Raw genomic sequence first — 21,095 nt, forward strand, 5'->3', positions numbered from 1 at the left:
CATACCGTAATTAGTGCAGTCATATCGATCGTCATGAAAGAAGTTAAAGGACAACGGAACCAGCCTCGTCCACAAAGGATAACAAGGGGAATAAATATTACATTAAGAACGTAAACTGCGTTATCATATGCAGTTTGAGGTCGTAAACAGTTTAATGGACCTTATAATGGCGCTACGGATGCAATGAAGGAGACACCAGACTTTGTAGATTGTATCACACTTATTTGCTTGGTTGATGGAGCGGAGGCGTGGCTGTCACTTCGGTACAATGCAGCCAGCTCCGAAATATGGTATTATACAAGCCAAGCAAGTGGCTGTGGGGTTTGGGTCACGTAGCTATCAGCTTGAATTCGGAAGATAGTGGGTTCGAACCCGTCTGTCGGCAGCCCTGAAAATGGTTTTCCGCGGGTTCCCATTTTCAAATAAAACAAATATTTGGGCTGTATTTTAACTAAGGTCACGGTCGCTTCCTTCTTACTCTTAGCCCTTTCCTGTCCTGTCCCACCGTCGCCATAATACCTATTTGTGTCTGTGCAAGGTAAAACAAAATATATACGACTATATATAGGCTATATGCTACGCCGGCCCCGTGTTGTAGGGGTAGCGTGCCTGCCTCTTACCCGGAGGCCCCGGGTTCGATTCTCGGCCAGGTCAGGGATTTTTACCTGGACCTGACGGCTGGTTCGAGGTCCACTCAGCCTACGTGATTAGAATTGAGGAGCTATCTGACGGTGAGATAGCTGCCCCTGTCTAGAAAACGAAGAATAACGGCCGAGGGGATTCGTCGTGCTGACCACATGACACCTCGTAATCTGCAGGCCTTTCGGCTGAGAAGCGGTCGCTTGGTAGGCCAAGGCCCTTCAAGGGCTGTAGTGCAATGGGTTTTATATATAAATATGCTACAACTAAGAGGGAAAAGTAAATAATATACTATCGAAAAAGAATTCACTTTCATTTCGGAAGGCAACCGAACTCTGTACTAACTTCGGAATTCTTAATGCTAAACAGAAAAGTGAAAAACAAAACAACACTTTAACAGGTCTTTATTAGCGAAAGGTCAACCAGTAATGGGAAACAAGCGGTCAATATAGCGACTTTTGCCGTCGTTATGAGTCAGTTTTCAGTTACCAGAGGAAGAGCATTCTCCAATGAATAACTCCTCGATAATTTGTTGCTCTCACGAGGGCAAATCAATCTCATACTCCAGACTCACGAACTAGTGAAAATCCATAGGTTTTCGTTAACAAATTTAAATATCAAACTCATGAGATTCTTAAGAGGATATTACGCTAGTTCGTACACCAAGAAGAAGTCCTCTGGCCCCTACGTTTTAAATAAAACTTCAGAAATAGTAACATAACCAAGAAAATGGGTACTGAACGTGTTTTGTATAGTGGCTTAGCTGCCGGCTTTCCACCAACACGTTTCAGCTTCCTATTCCAGCAAGAAATGATCGTATGACATATTTACAGTCACGTATCCCGTGTGTAACTACCAGGGCAACTTTTTAAGTTTTCCCTGGTACTTCTTTGCTCCAAACAAGATTTTTATATTTTGGTACAATGCATTACCCTGCTGTAAGCTTGAATAGTGCCATTGCAGTGCTCATTGAGAGGTTACATACTGGATACAATTAATATGGCACAAACTAACTGTACCGGGCGAGTTGGCCGTGCGGTTAGGAGCGTGCAGCTGTAAGCTCGCATGCGGGAGATAGTAGGTTCGAATCCCACTGTCGGCAGCCCTGAAGATGGTTTTCCGTGGTATCCCATTTTCACACCAGACAAATGCTGGGGCTGTACCTTAATCAAGGCCACGGCCACTTCCTTCCCATTCCTAGGCCTTCCCCATCGTCGCCATAAGACCTATCTGTGTAGCAAAAAAAGCAAAGTAGCAAAAAAGAAAAAACAACTAACTGTTGCAAACATGAAAAAAATAGAAAATAGAAAGGCCTGGAACTTGAAACGGATCCTACAGATCTCACAGTTTATAGAGAATCGAATGGTATACACAATGGCAGAATAAACATTCTTTCTGGAAGACATCAAATAAATATTCGGACTACCAGACACCGCCGCATTGACTGCAGTCCTGAAAGAAAGGAAACAGAAAGCCCAGCAGACATCTGAAGGTTTCTACAAAGCAGGAGTAATCAAGAACAATTAATGAAAGGGCCCAAAGTACAAACTATACCACGTATACATACGCTTCAGTGTCCACGTATTCCACGGGAAAGTATGCCTAACCACCAGATTCCACGCCCCAGAAGAAAAATGTATCTGCCGTCTCTGCAGCATGACCTGTCTTAGGTTCCACCCGATGAACTGTGCTAAACAAACACAACGCATCAGTACACTTGCTAAGCACTGGTAAAAACCAAGAAAAGAAGGGAAATTGTAACCTGTAACATATATGTACACACTGTGTTTCATTTCAATTTAAAAATATATATTTACAGTCACGCGGTGTCATGAAGGATATCCGGTCTTAAAATACCCTCCCCCATAACCAATATAATAAAAAGTTGCACCAACAACCCCAGAAATACCTGGGGTTAACTGAATAAAGTTTTTACCAATATACTTTAACTTCGCACAATTCGGTTCCAAGTACTTGTTGAATAAATAACGTGAACTAAGATCACGACCCCTATAAAAATTAAATTAATAACAACGATGTTAGAGTTCTTAATGATAAATAGAAAAGTGAAAAAAAAGTAATCCAGTTTAACAGATCTTTATCAGGGAAAGGCCGGCCAGTAATGGTAAATAGCTGTTATTGAATGCCATTTGCTTAACTCCATGTGGTCCTTATAAACTTTAAGTGACGCCAGGGTGACTGACTTCCTCGACGTGGTGGACGCTAACGACGCGGAGTTGTTGCATTTGGACACCTGAGTTGCGACGGTCGTTTACCCTTCTTGGAACAGAAACATTAAATACTAATTGACTGCACCGTAGATATGGTCATTGCTGTGATGCAATAGGGTGAATCCTATGGAAGTACTAATTCGCATTCCCCCCCACCCTACGTATTTCTTGCATACCGAGTACGAAGTATATCCTCAGTGTAAACAACATATTTTGTTATCCCACCTAAGCAACACAGAGTCAAACTGCTCACTTTAAATTATGAATGTTTCCTTGACCTATTATTACAAATATTACCGGACACGCAGCGACGTTTAGTCGGAATACAGTTATCAGTGAGTGGGTGTCTGTTGAAATCTCATTAACTTCCTTAATACATTTAAGTATGTGAAACGAGAAATTTTCCCACTCAAGTATGTTGTGATGTAAATTAAGTGATCCCAAGAGTACTTTTAGAGGTATGCGTTCACCTACAACATAGTAGTTCTTAATTTATGATCATAACCCTCATTAGATCAATTTTAAAAATACCACTCCCCTTCCTCATGTTATTTGAGAAAGATTGAAGCGTTCAGTCATTGTGAGGGGCACCCCAGGCTACGAATTGAGCGATGTAGTTCCTATACTAGGGCCGATTGGCAGCCCACTCACATCACCACTCTGGATGGAGAAGTGTCGATACGAGATATATTCTTGAGGCATAGGCTGATCCCTCTTAGCCTGTGCTCGCTGCTTCTTCAGTTTGAGGTAGCCCAGGACAGATACCAGCACTATGAACACCACAAAGCCCATGCAGCTGCCTACAATGAGCCCGAGACGGCGAGTGAGAATAGAACCTCCTCCACCACCGCCACTTCCAACACCAGGTCCCTCAAGGAGTGAGTCCGGGGCCTCTAGTGTTCTCACTTCCGTGCATCGCGTGGTAGGAGAGTCTGTGAGCGCTGGCTGTGGCAAGCGCGACGTCTCCGAACCATTGCCGCTGTTGCTGATGCTGTTGATGTTGATGTCGTCCGTTCCACCCCAGTTTCCAAGCCCTATCACACAGATCAGGTACCGTGTGTCGGGTACAAGACGTATCAGGCGTACAGAACGAGCACCACGATCTAACAGCTTTCCTCGGACCTGTAACAGAAAACATGGTACTAGATAATTACTAACTCTAAGTGTATAATTAAAATGCTGCACTATTAGGCAATCAGGTGATTTGAAAAATAATCAACTCATCAAGTATCATGATTCCCATTTGGGAATTATTTGCTGCATAAATTATGAAGTGATCCTCATGTTGAATGCACCAATTTGTTATTTATATTGTTGTCCATATCTTATTTAAGTCTCCATGAAGTATTTGTTTCCGAAACTGAAACTTTTAAAAGTTGAACATCTTATTCCTATAGAGAATATTAGCAATTCAGGGATATTATTTTGTGTTTCAGAATGTACATCAAACCAAACCCCACGGCGCAACAGCCCTGAACGTCCTTGGCCTACCAAGTGACTGCTGCTCATCCCAAAGGCCTACAGACTACGAGGTGTCGTATGGTCGTGTGACTAGCCAGGAATCGAATGCGGGGCCTCCGGATAAGAGCTAGGCATGCTACCCCTACAACACGGGGCCGGATCTCAGAATCTATAGATCATATCAAACATCATTTTGTTTTCAAAGCTGATTTCCTGTTGCTGTGTAGGGTTGAAATTGATCAGCAATTGGGGGCTATCGGCTTTATTTTTCACTGTTACTAGATGATTTAAGAGAACGAGGAAACAGTTTAAATGACACGAAAAATGGTAGTGAATGATTAATAATCATGTCAAGTAAATGACCTCCTTTCCTGTATCGATATTTCAATTGTTATTCAATCGCAAGAACTCGTATATTATCGTTATGGCTATCAGCAAAACTTGTGGCACATTGATTCGCCTGGGAGATAGTAGTGAGCAACGTGAAAGAGGAGAACATGTTTAAGCACACAGATGGCTAGATTATTCAAACTTCTTACCAGATTTAGATATACGATTGCGAAAAGGTAGGGTACTACCTTGTTTATATTGCTGTGTGTCTTCATTATTCATCTAGTATGGTGAGATGGTAACACTAAACGAAAGCACCATCCTCAGGATGAAGGCCTTAAAAGCGTGGGTCTTCGGAAGCATGGTGCGAATTTCGTGAAGTAATCACGTCCCCTGCGCATATATATTCAAGCATAAAAGCAGACTCTTTCGGCCTACTCTTTTCAAATTTGATTTTACATCACACCGACACAGATAGGTCTTATGGCGGCGATGGGAATTAAAAGGACTAGGAGTGAGCAGGAAGCGCCCGTGAACTATAAGGTACATAAATACATATATCATCATTATGGACCGTTATGCCTTTCAGCGTTCAGTCTACAAGCCTCCGTGAATTTATTGAATGTCGCCACAACTAGTGCTGTGCCCTCATTTAGTTCTATATATCTCTCATATTTAAATTGTTAGCAATTGATTCTAACCAACGACGTCTTGGTCTCCCTCTACTTCTCTTACCCTCCATAACACAGTCCATTGTTCAGCTAGGTAATCTATCCTCCTCAATTCACCTCACATGATCCCGCTACCGAAGCCGCTTTATGCGTACAGCTTCATCCATCGAGTTCATTCCTAACTTAGCAATTATCTCCTCATTCCAAGTACACTTCTGACATTGTTCCTACCTGTTTGTACCAGCAATCATTCTCGCTATTTTCATGTCTGTTACTTCTACCATATTAACATAATATCCTTAGTTCACCCAACTTTCCCTCCCGTAAAGCAAAATTGGTCTGAAGAGAGACCGATATATAGTTTCGTCCGAGAGCTGACATCCTTCTTACAGACGTATGAATATGTTGTGTTTGAGATCGATAACGAGTTAAAAGATTTGTTCTAATATCCAGACTTCAAGGAGAACTCGTTATTAAACTGAACTTATGATATGCAGTTATGTATACATCGATCTCAAATACATCTTCATACGTGATCATATGTGAATGCAGCATAACAGGAGTGTACTAGACCTGCTTATGTACTTCAACTAGATTTGTTTCGGCACGAAATAATGGTGTTCCTTTAACTCTTTTGATTGTGATAATTGTGTTATGAACATCAACTCGAATTGCTTCAACATGAAATATTTTTTGTCTGTGATCATTGTGTTAGTTGTTTTTGGATCTTTATGTCTTAATGTTTGCACTGCTTTGCTAATTGGCTGATGATGGCACTTCAAATGTGTTGAAACCGGTCCCAAATTAACAGGTTGTAACTTATATTTGGTTCAACTTAACAACGGAGTATTGAAAGGTGGATCCTTCCTCCAAATTCTTCTCATCCACTGATCGCACCCCCCTTCTAAGAATCCAGTGAATACTTTTGCATGGTATACTAATCAATGATATACCTAGACAGTTGTTACAATTCTTTCTGTTCCTTTGCTTATAGATAGGTGCAATTACTGCTTTTGTACAGCCTGAAGGTACCTTACCAACACTCTATATTAATCTTACTACTCTATGAAGCAATTTCATTCCAGTTTTCCCACTACACTTCACCATTTCAGGTCTAATTTTATCTAATCCTGCTGCTTTATGACAATGGAGTTTATTTACCATCCTTTCCACTTCCTCAAGCGTAATTTCACGAACATCATTTTCCTCCACACCATGAGCTCCGTTGTTGGCGACACCACCAGGATGATTTCCTTTTACCTTGCGAAGATATTCAAAATATCCCTCCACCTGTGCAGTGATTCCCTAGGATCTATTGTGAGTTCACCTGAATTGCCCAACACACTGTTCATTTCCTTTTTCTCTCCCTTCCTTTCTTTATTACTGTCTAGAAAGGTTCCCCTGCTTCTTAGCACTTCTAGCACTTCCAGGCAATTACTAGAATCTTCCTAAGACTTCTTTTTGGATTCAACAACTATTTCTTTCGCTCTGTTTCTTTCATCTACGTACAATACCCTATAGACATCAGCCATTCTTTGGAGCCATTTCTGATAAGCCTTCTTTTTACGTTTACAAGCGGCTCTCACTTCATCATTCCACCAAAATGCTCACTTTTCCCCATCTTTACACACAGTTGTTCCTAGGCATTCATTTGCTGTTGCTACTGCAGCATCCCTGCATGACACCCATTACCTTTCTATAACCTAAACCTGCTTACTGTCCACTGTTCGGAACTTCTCGCTATTTACATCCATGAACTTCCACCTAATTTCTTCTTCCTGGAGATATTCTACCCTTATTCCTTTGCAAACAGGTTTCACTTTCTCTAGCCTAGGCCTAGAGATAAGTAGTTCACTACAGATCGGATGGCGGTCTGTTTCATCGAAAAATCCCCGAAATACCCGTACATTCCTAACAGTTTTCCTGAATTCGATGTCGGTTAAGATATATCTAGTCTATTATGGATCTGGTACCCCTACCCTCCCATGTGTAGCGATGAATAGCCTTATGCTTGAGGAATGTATTCGTAACTGCTAAACCCATACTAGCACAAAAGTTCAGAAAACGCTTCCCATTCCCATTAGCTTCCATATTATCTTCCCCACATTTACCAATAACCCTTTCGTATCCTTCAGTTCTATTTTCAACTCTCGGATTGAAATCGCCCATTAGCACTATCATATCTTTGTTGTTGTTGACCCTGACTATGATGTCACTGAATGCTTCATAAAACTATTCAGCTTCATCCTCATTTGCGCCCTCACATGGTGAATACACTGAGACAATTCTCGTCCTAATTCCAAATCTACCCACATCATTCGCTCGTTTACGTGCCTAACAGAATCTCTGTTGCATGCAATAGTATTCCTGATGAACAGCCCTAGCTCAGACCCTGCCCTTTCTTTTCTTAATTCCCGTCAAGTACACTTTATAATCTCCTATCGCTTCCTCGTTATCTCCCCTTACCCGAATATTACTCCTAGCGCATCCAGATGCAACCTCTTTGCTGACTCAGCCAGTTCTTCTTTCTTTCTTCCATAAGCCCCATTAATGCTGATAGCTCCCCATCGAATTACATTTCGTTGGCCAAGTTGTTTCCAAGAAGTCCCTCGCCTGTCAAATGGGAGTGGGACTCCGTTACTCCCATAGGTCGGAGGCTTGCTTAAAATGTTCTGAGCTCGGTAAATTCATGAAGCAGGATACTACCTTACTTACACATAGTCCAAGTGAGGATCTCTCGTCTAACGGGTTAGCGACCACCAGTGGATTGTATAGTCCTAGCCGCCTTAGCACAAGGATGGCCATGGCTCAGAATATATCTCAGATGCCCACTCCCATTACGTAGCAACTGGTATCCCGACTCTCAGGACCACTTACTAGGCCACTCAGCCATTGTCCGTGATTGATGAACTAGGACGTGACTAAAGTAACCCACACCATGAACCTTTAAGGTAGAGCCCCAGTATGTTTGTGGTGTGAAATTGGGAAACCATGGAAAAAAATCCTTTGGTCTGCTGACAGCGGGGTTCGAACTCACTATCTCCCGAATGCAAGGTGATAGCAACATGACGCAAACCATACTGACACTTGTTCAGTTAAAGCAGAAGCAAGTACTAGATAAGATACTTAAGGAAAGGAAAACTGCCTAGTTCGGACGTAGGTAATAGGATTAAGCAACGGCGTGGTGTAACAGATGCTCGTCGAGGTCGGTATCAAAGAAAAACTCGTACCTGAAAATTTTGCAGCACTGATCAGTAAAGGATTCAAGGACACTCATGGGAGCAAAAGAATTCGTAAGTCACTTTGTCAAGACTGAGGCCACATTTCATTAAAGGTGAAGGCACCCGTCGAAAAAGAATAACAATAAGTAATGGAATATTTTTAGAAAAAACGTATTAGCTATTACATGTGCATATGTAGTTTAAATTACTGAGACGACAGACCATATATGAATAACGTTATAATTTATTACCAGGATGATGTTACCAGTGTGTGTTATTTAGATGGAAAATGACTTCCCATAGGTTATTCACCAGATTCTCTGTGTCTGAATATTGGTTATTTAATTTGTTTCATCAAAGGCACGTTTGAGCTGAATCTACGGCAGCAAACGGTGCACGAGTCTCATTTAAATTCGCCGTGCAAGACCATGTCAGTTAAAATAGTGCATGTATTTTAAAATATGTGAGATATTCTGCAGTGTAACTACATACACCGTGAGATACATTATATAAAACTGCGAGATGGGAAAATATGAAACAATACGTAACAGTTGCTCGGGTGAACTCACTTTGAAGACATGAGGAAAGGAATTTTCATTTTAAACAACTATGGCACAAAAAGTGTACAAAGAAGGAAGACAGGTGGATAGAAAGAACTAAATATATGAACGTGAAATATGTTCTGCTCTACCAATAGTGATTATGTTGACTTCAGTAAGTGGTTACCGACATCTTGGCTCTTGGGCATTTTCCTCGGCATGTATCATGCATGTAGGATATTGAAAAACTATCTGTACAAATTGTACCGGAGGTACACTCGCCCTGTACATTTAAATTAAGCGCCTTGGAAAGGCCCTCTGTAAAGCAAACTGTGAATCAGCTAGAACAAGAAGTTTGGACATTTCACAACAGATGTCGCTACTATAAACTTATGTCGTGCCCTCTGGGGTGAATATGAACTATTACAATTCAAGAGTAATTTTGTATGCAAAGGTTTCCTAAACTGAAATATTTAGTGTTTGTTTTTTATGTTCAACAGTTATCAACACTTCTATCTCTTCCCGCCAACTTAAGATGTTGGCCAATGAAAAATTTTGTATATTTATTTTTATTCAATCAAAAATTTCTGGTTTTTATTTGATTATCTAATGAGAATTGGGGGTGTGTCAGAGCCTTAGCCCAGTTTTCTGGAACTTTCCCCTCGGCTATAAAAGCTGGCACATTTTCAGACCAGATTGTTTCTGTGATCGATCCAGTCTAAGTGTGCGTTTGTAACGGGCCGCTTTATCCATCTTCGGGAGGTCCACCAGCTCAAGGTAATGGCATATCCATTCTTACCATTTTGGTTTTGTGGGCCAGTAATTTAGCCTTTTGTTTTAACCAAAGACCTTATAGAATGGGTTGTTTCCCCTGTTAAACCCTATTTAATTCTTTTCATGTAAAGATATCAGACTGTTGAGCATTTAAGGCAGTGAATACTGTATGATTTTGTAAAATGTAGGCTGTGCCTTTGATAGGCCTGGAAAATTTTGAAAATAGGTTCCTAAGTGTAAATTGATAGAGCAATAATGCTCTTCCCGTTGGTGTAAAAGAACCTGGGAGATCCGTCTCCTTGACTAGTAAGCAGTAGAACTCAGGTAAAAATTGTAATTGGAAGCTTCAAGCTCAGCTTGTAAAATTGTTATTTCATTATTTTTGTCATCTATAAAAAGGTTTTTCAAGCTAAATTTCTGTGACTGATTGTTAATGTCTTGGCAAAGTATTAAGATTAGAAAAGAGAAAGAAAGGAAACGTATTTTAAATTCGACCGTATGTCTGCTGAAGTCAGCTGGCACTAGGGGATGTTTTCGAAAGTAATGGTGGCACGGCAGTGACGTAAAACGATAAAAGCAATTTTGTTTGGTTACTCCCAAGCTCCTCTATCAACTTGTATACATAGTTTTGTAACATTCCGTACACAGCCGGTACGGTCGAATAGCGGAAATCGTAATTGAAGCGACCGTTCTAGAATTTTCCCCGAAATACATAAATTCAGTGATACTGTACCATTGATTCGTTCAAAAAAATTACATCAACGCTTTCTAAGATACCAGCCACACATGCTAGAGAAGTATTAGTAAACATTAAGAACTACCGGAAAGACCACTCTACACTTTGTTTCATGGGCCGTAAAATCTAATCATTGCATGAGTGTTTTCTATCTGTTTTACGTCACCGACACAGACAGGTCTTATGGCGACAGAGCTGCTGACAGCGGTGTTCGAACCCCCTATCTCCCGAATTCAAGCTGAAAAACCACTTGCTCGGTGATTTCTGTTGTTCTCGCTGAAGCATCAAGGATCATGGCTCAAGAATTCCGCTATGCTGCATTCTGCATTACGATCTGATATTTGTAATTTATGTTGTCTCGAATCTGACTGTTGGATCGATTTTAAACAAAATTATATCCCAGTGCACTCTCGATAATTCTCAACAAAAATAGAACAAAAAGTTGGAGAATGTCAGGCAGGATTCGGAGCAAACCGATCGTGTCCAGAGAAAATCGTGAAACTAATGATAATCGTAATATTTTAGAGAATTTGTAGCAAAAATTTAGTCTTCACACGATCACGAATCACACTTCAAAATATTTAAAGAACAAGGGTTAGACATGAAAACACTTGCAATCATAAAACAGACCCTGACAGACACGAAGTCCGAGGTTAAATTCATGGGGGAAATTTCAGATTCCTTTGAGATATAAACGGGAGTAAGACAAGGAAGGAGGTGGACTCTCTCCTTTACTCTTCAACACTGTCCTTGAAAAAGTGGTACAGGAATGGCACAAACAGAAATTAGTTCTCAAAATTCACCAACCAGTCACTTCAGGCAGAGGAAAATTAGCGATAAATTGCCTAGCATCGGCAGACGATCGAGCAATTTTAACTCCAGACATTTCAGCTGCCGAAAATCAGACTGAACTCCTGAAAGAAATTGCAGAAAAAGTCGATCTCCAGTTATCTCCTGAAAAGGCAGAATACATAATCTGTAACAAACACCAACACTCATGGAGTTAAAATTTGGCAAAATTAAATGAGTATCACAATTCTGTCTTGGTAAACAATTCAGGACAATGGAGTCTAAACAAAAGCCAACGAAATGGAATGCCAAAAGATAGAAAATATAGGAGTATATCAACTAACACAAAATATCTACAACAAGAATCTCCAAGCACATAAAACTAAGACATTACAATACAGTCATTAAACCACAATGTCTCTATAGATCACAAACACTAATTTTGAAGAGGAAAGCTGCCACAGATGACAATGAGGAAAAGGAATGCAAAGTCATAAGAAAAATTCTAAGTCCAAAACTCACGGACGAATAACACAGACACAGAAGTAAATACGAAATCAAACAATTCATAAATATTCACAGTGACATTAAAAAACGCAGGTTAAGATTCTATGGATATATTAAGAGAATGGACCCAGACAGACTTACAAAACAAATAATTGAATTCTATGAAAACAGGAATAAATCCAAAACAGACAAAATTAACTGGATTGGCGAGATCAAAACCGATCTGATAAAGGAAAGAATTACTCAAGTAGATGTGTTTAAAACCGGGTAATATTCAGATTCAAATATTCACAAATGGCATGTTGACCAAATGGAAGGACCAAAGAAGACGACTGTAACAACCTGATCTAAAAACAGAAAGGAATCTCATAGTACAAGAATGAAATAAATATGTGCAGAAAGGAAGACAAATGCACGTCTCTAAGTACTTTATGTAGTCCTAACGGGTTTATTCGCATATATATATGTAGTACCAGGTGAGTTAACCGTGCGGTTAGGGCCGCACAGCTGTGATCTTGCATCCGGGAGATAGTGGTTTCGAACCTCACTGTCGGCAGCCCTGAAGATGGTTTTCCTTGGTTTCCCATTTTCACACCAGGCAAATGCGGAGATGTACCTTATTTAAGGCCACGGCAGTTTTCTTCTCATTGCTAGGCCTTTCTTCTCCCATCGTCGCCATAAGACCTATCTGTGTTGGTGCGACGTAAAGCAAACAGAAAATATATACGGTATAGTAGTGAAATTTTAATTTTGTGAAATATTTATTTATTTAACATCGCTCTGTCTTAAGATCGACTTTGCTGGACGGGGATGAAATCTTGATGGGCTTGGAATATCTTATTCATAATTTGGAAGTAACTGACATGATGGTACCGAGAATTAATGCTGGTAAAACCCGGTGGGAAAAACTAAAAGTAAGGATATAAGGACTACCTGAAAATAAGAATTGTGCAAGTGCTTACTTATTTCACAAAACCTTGCATATCGAATGCAGAAAAGCCTATCAGTCTATTATGATGAAGTATGTAGAATATTTTTAAGATTCGACTGTATCATCATTCGCCTCTTGTCAAGTGTCCAATTACTAGAAAGCCTTCACAAAAGTATGTCCCACCTGACACTGAAACATTTCATCTGAGATAATTTATTCCACGTACAATTAAATTATCTACCATACAAATCAAATAGTAGAAAACAAATTGATTTTGTCTGCCTGTCTAAAAAGATGCGCTCTTCATCCGAGGTAAGAAGAGACATCTGCAGTTCCAGTAGAGGTGAAGTAACGAACTGTATGATTCAATCAGCGCTATCTAGTTGTATGAGAGAGTGCGCGTAATATGCAATAACGTTTGCAGTTTTTATTTCATTTTCTTGTAATTTATTTTAACAGCCACCTTTATGATTGCTTTGTTTCATTTCTATACGTGAGTGTTTTTACATAGTTACATTTTTCTCTCGTGCACGTTAATTTGAAATTTTGTCCCGTTTTGACCGACTTGAACGTTATTACTGAACTGAAGAATTTAAAACTACCGAAGATATAATGCGCTGCATCAAAACTTGCCTACTTTATTTAACCTCAAAGGCCTGTCGGGACGCTGAAATTCCAAAGAAATAACTGTTGAGCCGATATTACAAAATGAATGACCCAAGAGAACATTTCGTCGCTGCCGGGACAAAACCTCTTATGTGAAATATTTTAGCTTAGGACTTTGGCCGGTAAGTTTCTGTCATCTAAGGTGCAATATTGTTTGAATACTGTCAAGACATTCTCGCTCTTCATAATGTATGTGCTGCGGGTCAGTATATCTCCAAAAATATCATCACATAGGAGGTTTTGTCCCGGCAACGACGATTTCGTTTCCATTGACACATCACATCGAAACCAAACCCAATCGCGCAACAGCCCGAAGGCCTGCAGATTATGAGGTGTCATGTGGTTAGCACGCCGAACATCACATCGAGGTCGTGCAAAATACAAAGTGCCAACAATTTTGTTTGATTGATTGTTTGTTTGTTTACATTGCCCGCGCATGTTCAGTTCGGAGGTTATTATAATTTATGTTTTCCTCAGATATGCTTACAGTATTTGAATATACTGCAATGACATTTCATGTTCAACACATTCTTACTGAGAAGAATATTTGGCACAGTTTTAGGAATTTAGATTTTTCACTTAGTAAAGTAACGGTGTCTCGATTCCTAGTCCCATAATTGAACCATAAATTTCAGTAAGGACTTCAAACTTATATGCCAATATATGTGAGTTGAGATCAAAATAAAGTTTTGTAAACTATCATGTGATTATCTCAATAGAAAAATTTTTGCTAGTTACGAAAATGAAATCGAACGGGACTCTTTTTGGATCACGGCTGTATGTTTGGAGTAAAACACAAACAACGTGATTAATATTATTGAAATAAAAGGTCTAATCAGTATGGGTTTGACATTTTATTGTTCATATTTTATTTCTTAACTGTAAAAGAATGTATACATATTCAAGACGAAGTCGAATAGACCAGAGTGATTGTGAGTTCCAAATTGTTTTTCACTAATGGGATGAGCTGTCTGTATTGATCAGTGGTAAAGTGTCTGCTTTCGGATCCCAGAAAAGCGAGTTCAAAGCCGGCAGAAATAGTGGGATTTCTGAAGGGCGGAAAATAATTCCATACGACGCTCCATGTAGTACAATGTCGGCATGTAAAGATCTCTGCTGGCAGATTTGGTGTTTAACCAACAAAATTCATTAAAAACTCAGCCATAAACGCCCAAGTGAGATTCGATTTACTCCCCTAGGGTAATAGGAAACGTCGACATTGACGAGCAGTCTGAGGGAGTCAAACTGATATGTATGCGTACAATAACTGAGGCCATCCATTATTATTATTATTATTATTATTATTATTATTATTATTATTATTATTATTATTATTATTATTATTATTATTATTATTACCACAGATATAGTAGATTTACTCTTCTGGACTGAGGCTTCAGTACCATGAAACTTTCCTCACAACGTTCGGCCTCCTTAAATTTCAGACGACCCCGATAAGCATTTTGATGCTCGTCATTGGTGATATTGGATGTTTTAATGTATAATACGTGTCCTGTACCCTACACAGAATTTCTAGCCTCATATGTGAATATAGAACAAGTTTGGCTTTATAACGTTAAAACTATAAATTATATCTAAATAGTCAAACATATCAAGAATAAAAATATAGTTAGAAATTAGTTTCGAAAACTGATGACATCATGGCGTCTGTGTTGTACTGAAATTGTCGAGACGCAGTAAAGTTAGTACAGGTCGCAACTGCGTGGTGCTAGAGTGTTGTAAGCAGTACCATTACATTTACCTCGTAGAACTCTATCATAATGGATATGACAGATTTCACACTAAATACTTAAATACGATGTGTGTCAAAGCATTCAGTCAATATTAGCCTATATGTTCCTATATTATTATTATTATTATTATTATTATTATTATTATTATTATTATTATTATTACTATTATTATTATTATTATTATTATTATTATTATTATTATTATTATTATTATTATTATTATTATTAACATCATCATGATCCTCAAACGGAACCAGCGCCCGATAGCCAAGGGGCAAGTGTGCCCCAGTACATGAAAAGATTGGACCGTCCTAATGTGGACTGTTTTTTTTTTAATTTACTTAATGTCGCACCGGTACAGTTAGGTCTTATGGCGACGATGGGATCGGAAAGAGCTAGGAGTGGGAAGAAAGCGGCCGTGGCCTTAATTAAGGTACCTCAACAGAATTTTCATGGTGTGAAAATGGGAAGCCACGGAAGACCATATTCAGGGCTGCCGACAGAGGGGTTCGAACCCACTATATCCCGAATGCAAGCTCGCAGCTCCGTAATCCTAAGCGCATGAGCGACTCACTCGGAGGACTATTTGCAACAAGTGCCATATCATCTGCACTAACCTCTCCCTCACTGCTAGCTTCGTACAGAGTCCGCTGTAGTGAAGTGCCGTGAATGTGGTGGTGGTGGTGCTAATTATTGTTTTAAGGGGAAGCACAACTCGGCCACCATCCTTTCTTAACAGAAGAAGAGGAAGAGGTTCAACCCTTCTAGAATGAAGAAATCGACAAACGAAGGGGATAAGCCACGACGGGGAAGAAGCTGAAGGACTCCCTGAGCCTCGCAAAACTAATATGATCGTGGTCGGAAGAGAACAAGATTCAACCAAGTAAGGCTGTATAGGAAATATGAAGGCGAGAAGTGTGACACAAGTAAATAGAAACACTGTTAGACTCGGCTAGGGATCTCGTAGTTGCCAAGCCCCTGGATACCGTTTAGTCACCTTTTTCAATACGCATTTCTCTCTGTTGCTGGCGTCTTCAGATTTTAGACCAACAGCTTTCATTATCCTTCTTGACGTTTTCTGTCTAGTGACTCACAGGTCTTCCACGGTTGAATTGAAATGCTATAATAATAATTATATATCTGTGTGGCTATTTCTAGCCGAGTGCAGCCCTTGTAAGGCAGACCCTCCGATGAGTCTTGGCGGCATCTACGGCAACTACGTGTTATTGTGGAAGAGGATAGTGTTATGTGTGGTGTGTGAGTTGCAGGGATGTTGGGGACAGCACAAACACCCAGCCCCAGTCCCATTGGAATTAACGAATGAGGGTTAAAATCCCCGAACCGGCCGGCTCCAACGAGTTGGACATTGAAAGGCTAAGTTTGCCAGATAGTTTTTTGCATTACATCGCACAGATAGGGTTTATGGCGACAACAAGTACTGACCACAGAAATTTATAGAAAAGGCTAGAATGAAGAAAGGGGGCAACACAGACTACCGCGGTCATTTGAGCACGTTGTACGTCAACCAGCACATCCCATGACACATCTTAACGAGGTTCAAGTTTCAAGCGGCGTCGCTTTAATCCAGGAAGGATGGACGTTTCGTCGTGTTGCTGTGGATCTCAATGTCTCTCCGTCAGTTATTTACCGCTTGTGGAATCACTACGACGAGACAGGCCAGTTCACAAGGAGGGTTGGACAAGGTCGTGGACGCACGACAACTCCACAGGATGACCGATATCTGAACATCTGTGCGTTGCGGCGTTGTTCAGCAACTGCCGGAGAACTGCAACACGACATCGGCAGGGTCACTGGAGTCACGTTGTCTGGCCAGAGAGCGAGGAACAGGTTAAGAGAAGTGTCCTTACGACCCAGACGTTCTGTTCCAGTGACCCGCTTAACGGAGCAACATCGCGAAACTCGCCTTCACTTTGCCCGTACCCAGGTCAATTCACAACTACGCGATGGAGACTTATGTTGTTCAGAGTCGTGTCCAGATTTCCCCTGACACAGCGTGATGGACGTCAACGACTATGGACGCCGTGGTGAGCAGTACACGCCAAATGTTGTCCAGGGAGGTGACCGATTCGGACAAGATTCTGTGATGGGGTAGGGCGGCATCAGTATTGATGGCCGTACGGATCTTGTCGTCGAGCAGATACTGCAGATACTGCTACAGCATGTGTCGGTTGCTGCATACGGTGTTAGCCCTGATTTCGCACTCATGCACGATAATGCCAGGGCTCATGTAGCGCGCATCACTAGAGCTGGCTTGCGAGAACAGGACATTGAAGAGATGGAATGGACAGCAATGAGTCGCGACCTTAATCCCATCGAGCAGATGTGAGATGGGCTTGAGAAAAGTGTTCATGGGCGTCCTGTTCCACCACAGACTCTCCAAGACCTCGAACAGGCTCTCATTGAAGAATGGGACCTGATGCCGCAACGTCACCTCCGTCGACTTAAACAGAGCATGCCACATAGGTGCCAAGCTGTGATAAATGCTCGTGGAGGACATACATCATACTGAAGTTCTCCAACTGAGATAAAAATTCACCCTGGAGGACTGTTATCACACTGTTTCCGCCCCTATTTGGACATTTCCGTTTGTGTTCTGAAAATGAATGCGAATCCTTCGATGTTCTTTTGTATACTTCAACGTTAAAGAATGAAGATTCAGTTGGTAATATACCTGGGTGTGAGGTATTGTTTTGTGGAGCATGGCATACGTTTAAATTTTTTGAACTGTTTAGTTCGTGTCCAAGAACTGGGGCATCGGTATCTGTTTACCACCAGCCGCTGCTTTATTGCTCCTAGATAGTCCATGGCGGGAAATTGGTAGATAAATGGGATATTATTCGGTTCATGACTTGAATGTTGATCGTGAGAAGTACGGAGAATTTCTTACGTTATAATGAGCATATTTCGAATGACGAAGAACGTTTCTGGAGATACTATCGAATGAGTACCAATACGTTTGACTACATACTTCAGGCTATACGTGCTACCATAGCCAAACAGAGCACGACCTTTCGAAATGAAGCAAGGAAATACACACAAGATACGCAGTATTACAGCAACACGTATGATGGTTCCAGCTCAAGTTTGTGCAATCGACCCTCGCGCAAGTAAGGGGAATCGGTCGCCGAAAACGCCTTCGAAACAAACAAGTTTGTTTTAAGTCGCTCTTGTCGGTCGGGACTCGCTCAGCTTTCACTTTGGATAGCCTCGCGCTGCTACCTGTATTCGTTTCAGTGGCGGAATTGGTTCGGCTCGGACACGCTCCGCTCCACCTGCAGTGTGAAAGCCGCCTTATAGATATTTGCTCTGAGATGTTCAGGCATCCTTTCATTCAGGTGTTTTTCTGCTCTTAGGCCACACGGTTATGTGCCCTACAATCAATTAAGCATTTAAGAGAGTACGTATTTAAGAAATTACTATTCTTTAAAATATGCTTTTAGTACCGTTTATGCGTTACGTTTCCCTTCTCGTATATTGTAAGAAACTTAACAACATAGCAATGGTCACACTCCTATTGTGGACTTTCTTTCTTATTAGCCAGCACCACACCCACACTTACAGCTGCGAGAGGAGGAAAGGGTTTACGGTAAAGTACACTCACTATGATCTACCTCTTATACTGCCTGCTCTCTGCCACTAGTTTACCACAGACAGACACGAATACCAATATTTCTTCAAGTCGCCGAAAGAGTGCAATCGTAGACGCACAATCTTCTGTGTTATTCATGCATGCATATATGTGAAAAGCTGAGTTAATTCGTACAATGCGTACATTTGTTTGTTCACTTCTGTTTGTACAAGTATAGATTTTTGCTTAACGTTTCTCCGACAAAGGCGACGATGGGCTAGGAGAGCCTCGGGAGTGGGAATGAAGCGGCCGTGGTCTTTTAAGATACAGTCCTAGCATTTTCTTGGCGTAAACATGGGGAAACCATGGAAAACCATCAGGGCTGCTGACAGTGGGGTTCGAATCCACTGTTTCCCGGATGCAAGCTCACAGCTACGCTCCCCTAAGCACACGGCCAACTCGCCCGGTGATATTTTATATAGAACTGTGAAGTGAATTAATCATGTTGTGCTTATAGATATTTTAAAATTTATTTTAAAGCATACTTGTTTTCTTCCGTTTGTGCACGTACTGTTTTTTTATTTTAGAACTGAAACTTCAGATTTCTCCTAGAAGTATTCAACTGTTGTGTACCATTTTGCAAATCTCGACAAGGTGGTTCGCAATCAAAAGAGATATAAAATGAAATGCCTTCTAGAAGGAAATTAAGAGAAAAATGGTTTTTGGCTACATCCAGGCAAGGGCCAAATAAAGGATATCCTCAGGTTACTCTCGCATCTGTAGCCTTTACACCTTATTTCAGAAGGTGATTAAAGCCATGGAGGATAGTGGGTTCCTTGTGATAAGAATAATTGTGACGGGCAATCACAAAACAGACGTCTTCATGTTTAGACATTTTTGACAACCTTCAATATCCAAATAATGTCCTAATCAAACTTGAAACATAAAATCAATTCCTAATTTGTGGGTACTTGGTTCCTGTTGTTGAAGAAAGGATCGAGCGTGACATATGCGTCAGCAACATCTCACTGCCCAGGGCTTCGACACCACTAAATGGAATTGATTATGCTTCAGGACAGAGGAGAACTTTGATACGCTAAACTTGATTAGGTTGCAAAGATGAAGCATCTGCAGCAGTTTGATGAAGCTGCTATGACCTACTGTCGGAAGTCCTTCAAAATTACGAGCGTATTACGACGACTTGCTACTTTTTTCCTTTGAGAATGTGTTCTGTTACAGTGTGAGGTCAACCGTTAGCTTGTTCGTAAGACAGAAGAACGCAAGATGTTAGCTACCCGGTGTATCATTCCAGTCCTTCGTCCAGGAAAAATTTAAATTGTGACATGAAGAGACCATAACACTTCATACAGGTAATATTATCGATTCAACACCGAGAAAACAGACAGCTGTTAAGTCAGATTACGAAGACACAACTTTCTTGAATGGGACATGGGCTTCGACATAGGACTGTGTTGATGGAAATTTTGGAAGGCAAAATACCAGGAAAACGCCCTTGTGGAAGACCAAGAAAGACATTCATGATGGCATTTCTTGTGAACTCGGATGCAGGAGCTATGCAGACGCAAAACGTACTGCACAGAATTGACCCATTTGGTGATGACTCGTTGCAGGGGAAAACCAGTCATTAGACTGAATTACTCTAAGAAGAAAAATCTAAGAGCTACTATAGTTGGGGACAAAACATGACGGCCTCAGTTCCTAGAAGCGAGCTGGAAACCCTGCACGCTGCTGAGTTAATGAGTTCTAAGGGATCCTTGTTTGTTTTGGAGAGGCTGCCAAACCACTTCCTTCCCGACTCTCTGTAGTATTTACCCTTTCTTCGTGTAGAGTGCAGTAGCCGATTTGGCAACTCTGGCTGCATTAGATGTAGTAAATCCCGTAAGTCGCTAATAGACACCGAGCTGCCGCTGGAAAGTAGTGTTGTGAGACGAGGTCGTCATGATTTGTCCCCAACTATAAACTGCATAGTGTTTTGTAGGCTGTCGTCATAATAACGCATTAAGAACATTGTGCGTCTATGTGTGCCATCCAGCGTAGATACTTTGTCGTAGCCTGTTCGCAAACAGCCTTGCATAGAGCAGGCAGTATAGGAGAATCAAGACGGCGGTGCTAAGATTACAAAGAATTTCAGACCGGTCACTTCGGCGCTGTAATACGAAACTTCCACATAGACGATATTCTGTCCAATAGATGGTGACAGGACCAGGTTTTGTTAACTTTCTTTAGAACAGTCTGG

The 21,095-nt window shown here is 40.9% G+C and overlaps 1 protein-coding gene across 1 annotated transcript in view; it reads right to left on the reverse strand.

Annotated features, from left to right (window-relative positions):
* Positions 1 to 3,467: 3,467 nt before the first annotated feature.
* LOC136858491 (protein artichoke) overlaps positions 3,468 to 21,095 on the reverse strand; it is a 180,001-nt gene continuing 162,373 nt past the window's right edge. Inside the window, exon 4 of the mRNA XM_068225632.1 lies at positions 3,468 to 3,992. Within this exon, the coding sequence (XP_068081733.1) occupies positions 3,468 to 3,992 (525 nt within the window). The remainder of the gene's footprint in view (positions 3,993 to 21,095) is intronic.

This window comes from Anabrus simplex, chromosome 1 (assembly GCF_040414725.1).
Source record: "Anabrus simplex isolate iqAnaSimp1 chromosome 1, ASM4041472v1, whole genome shotgun sequence".
In the NCBI taxonomy this organism is placed as follows: Eukaryota; Metazoa; Arthropoda; class Insecta; order Orthoptera; family Tettigoniidae; genus Anabrus; species Anabrus simplex.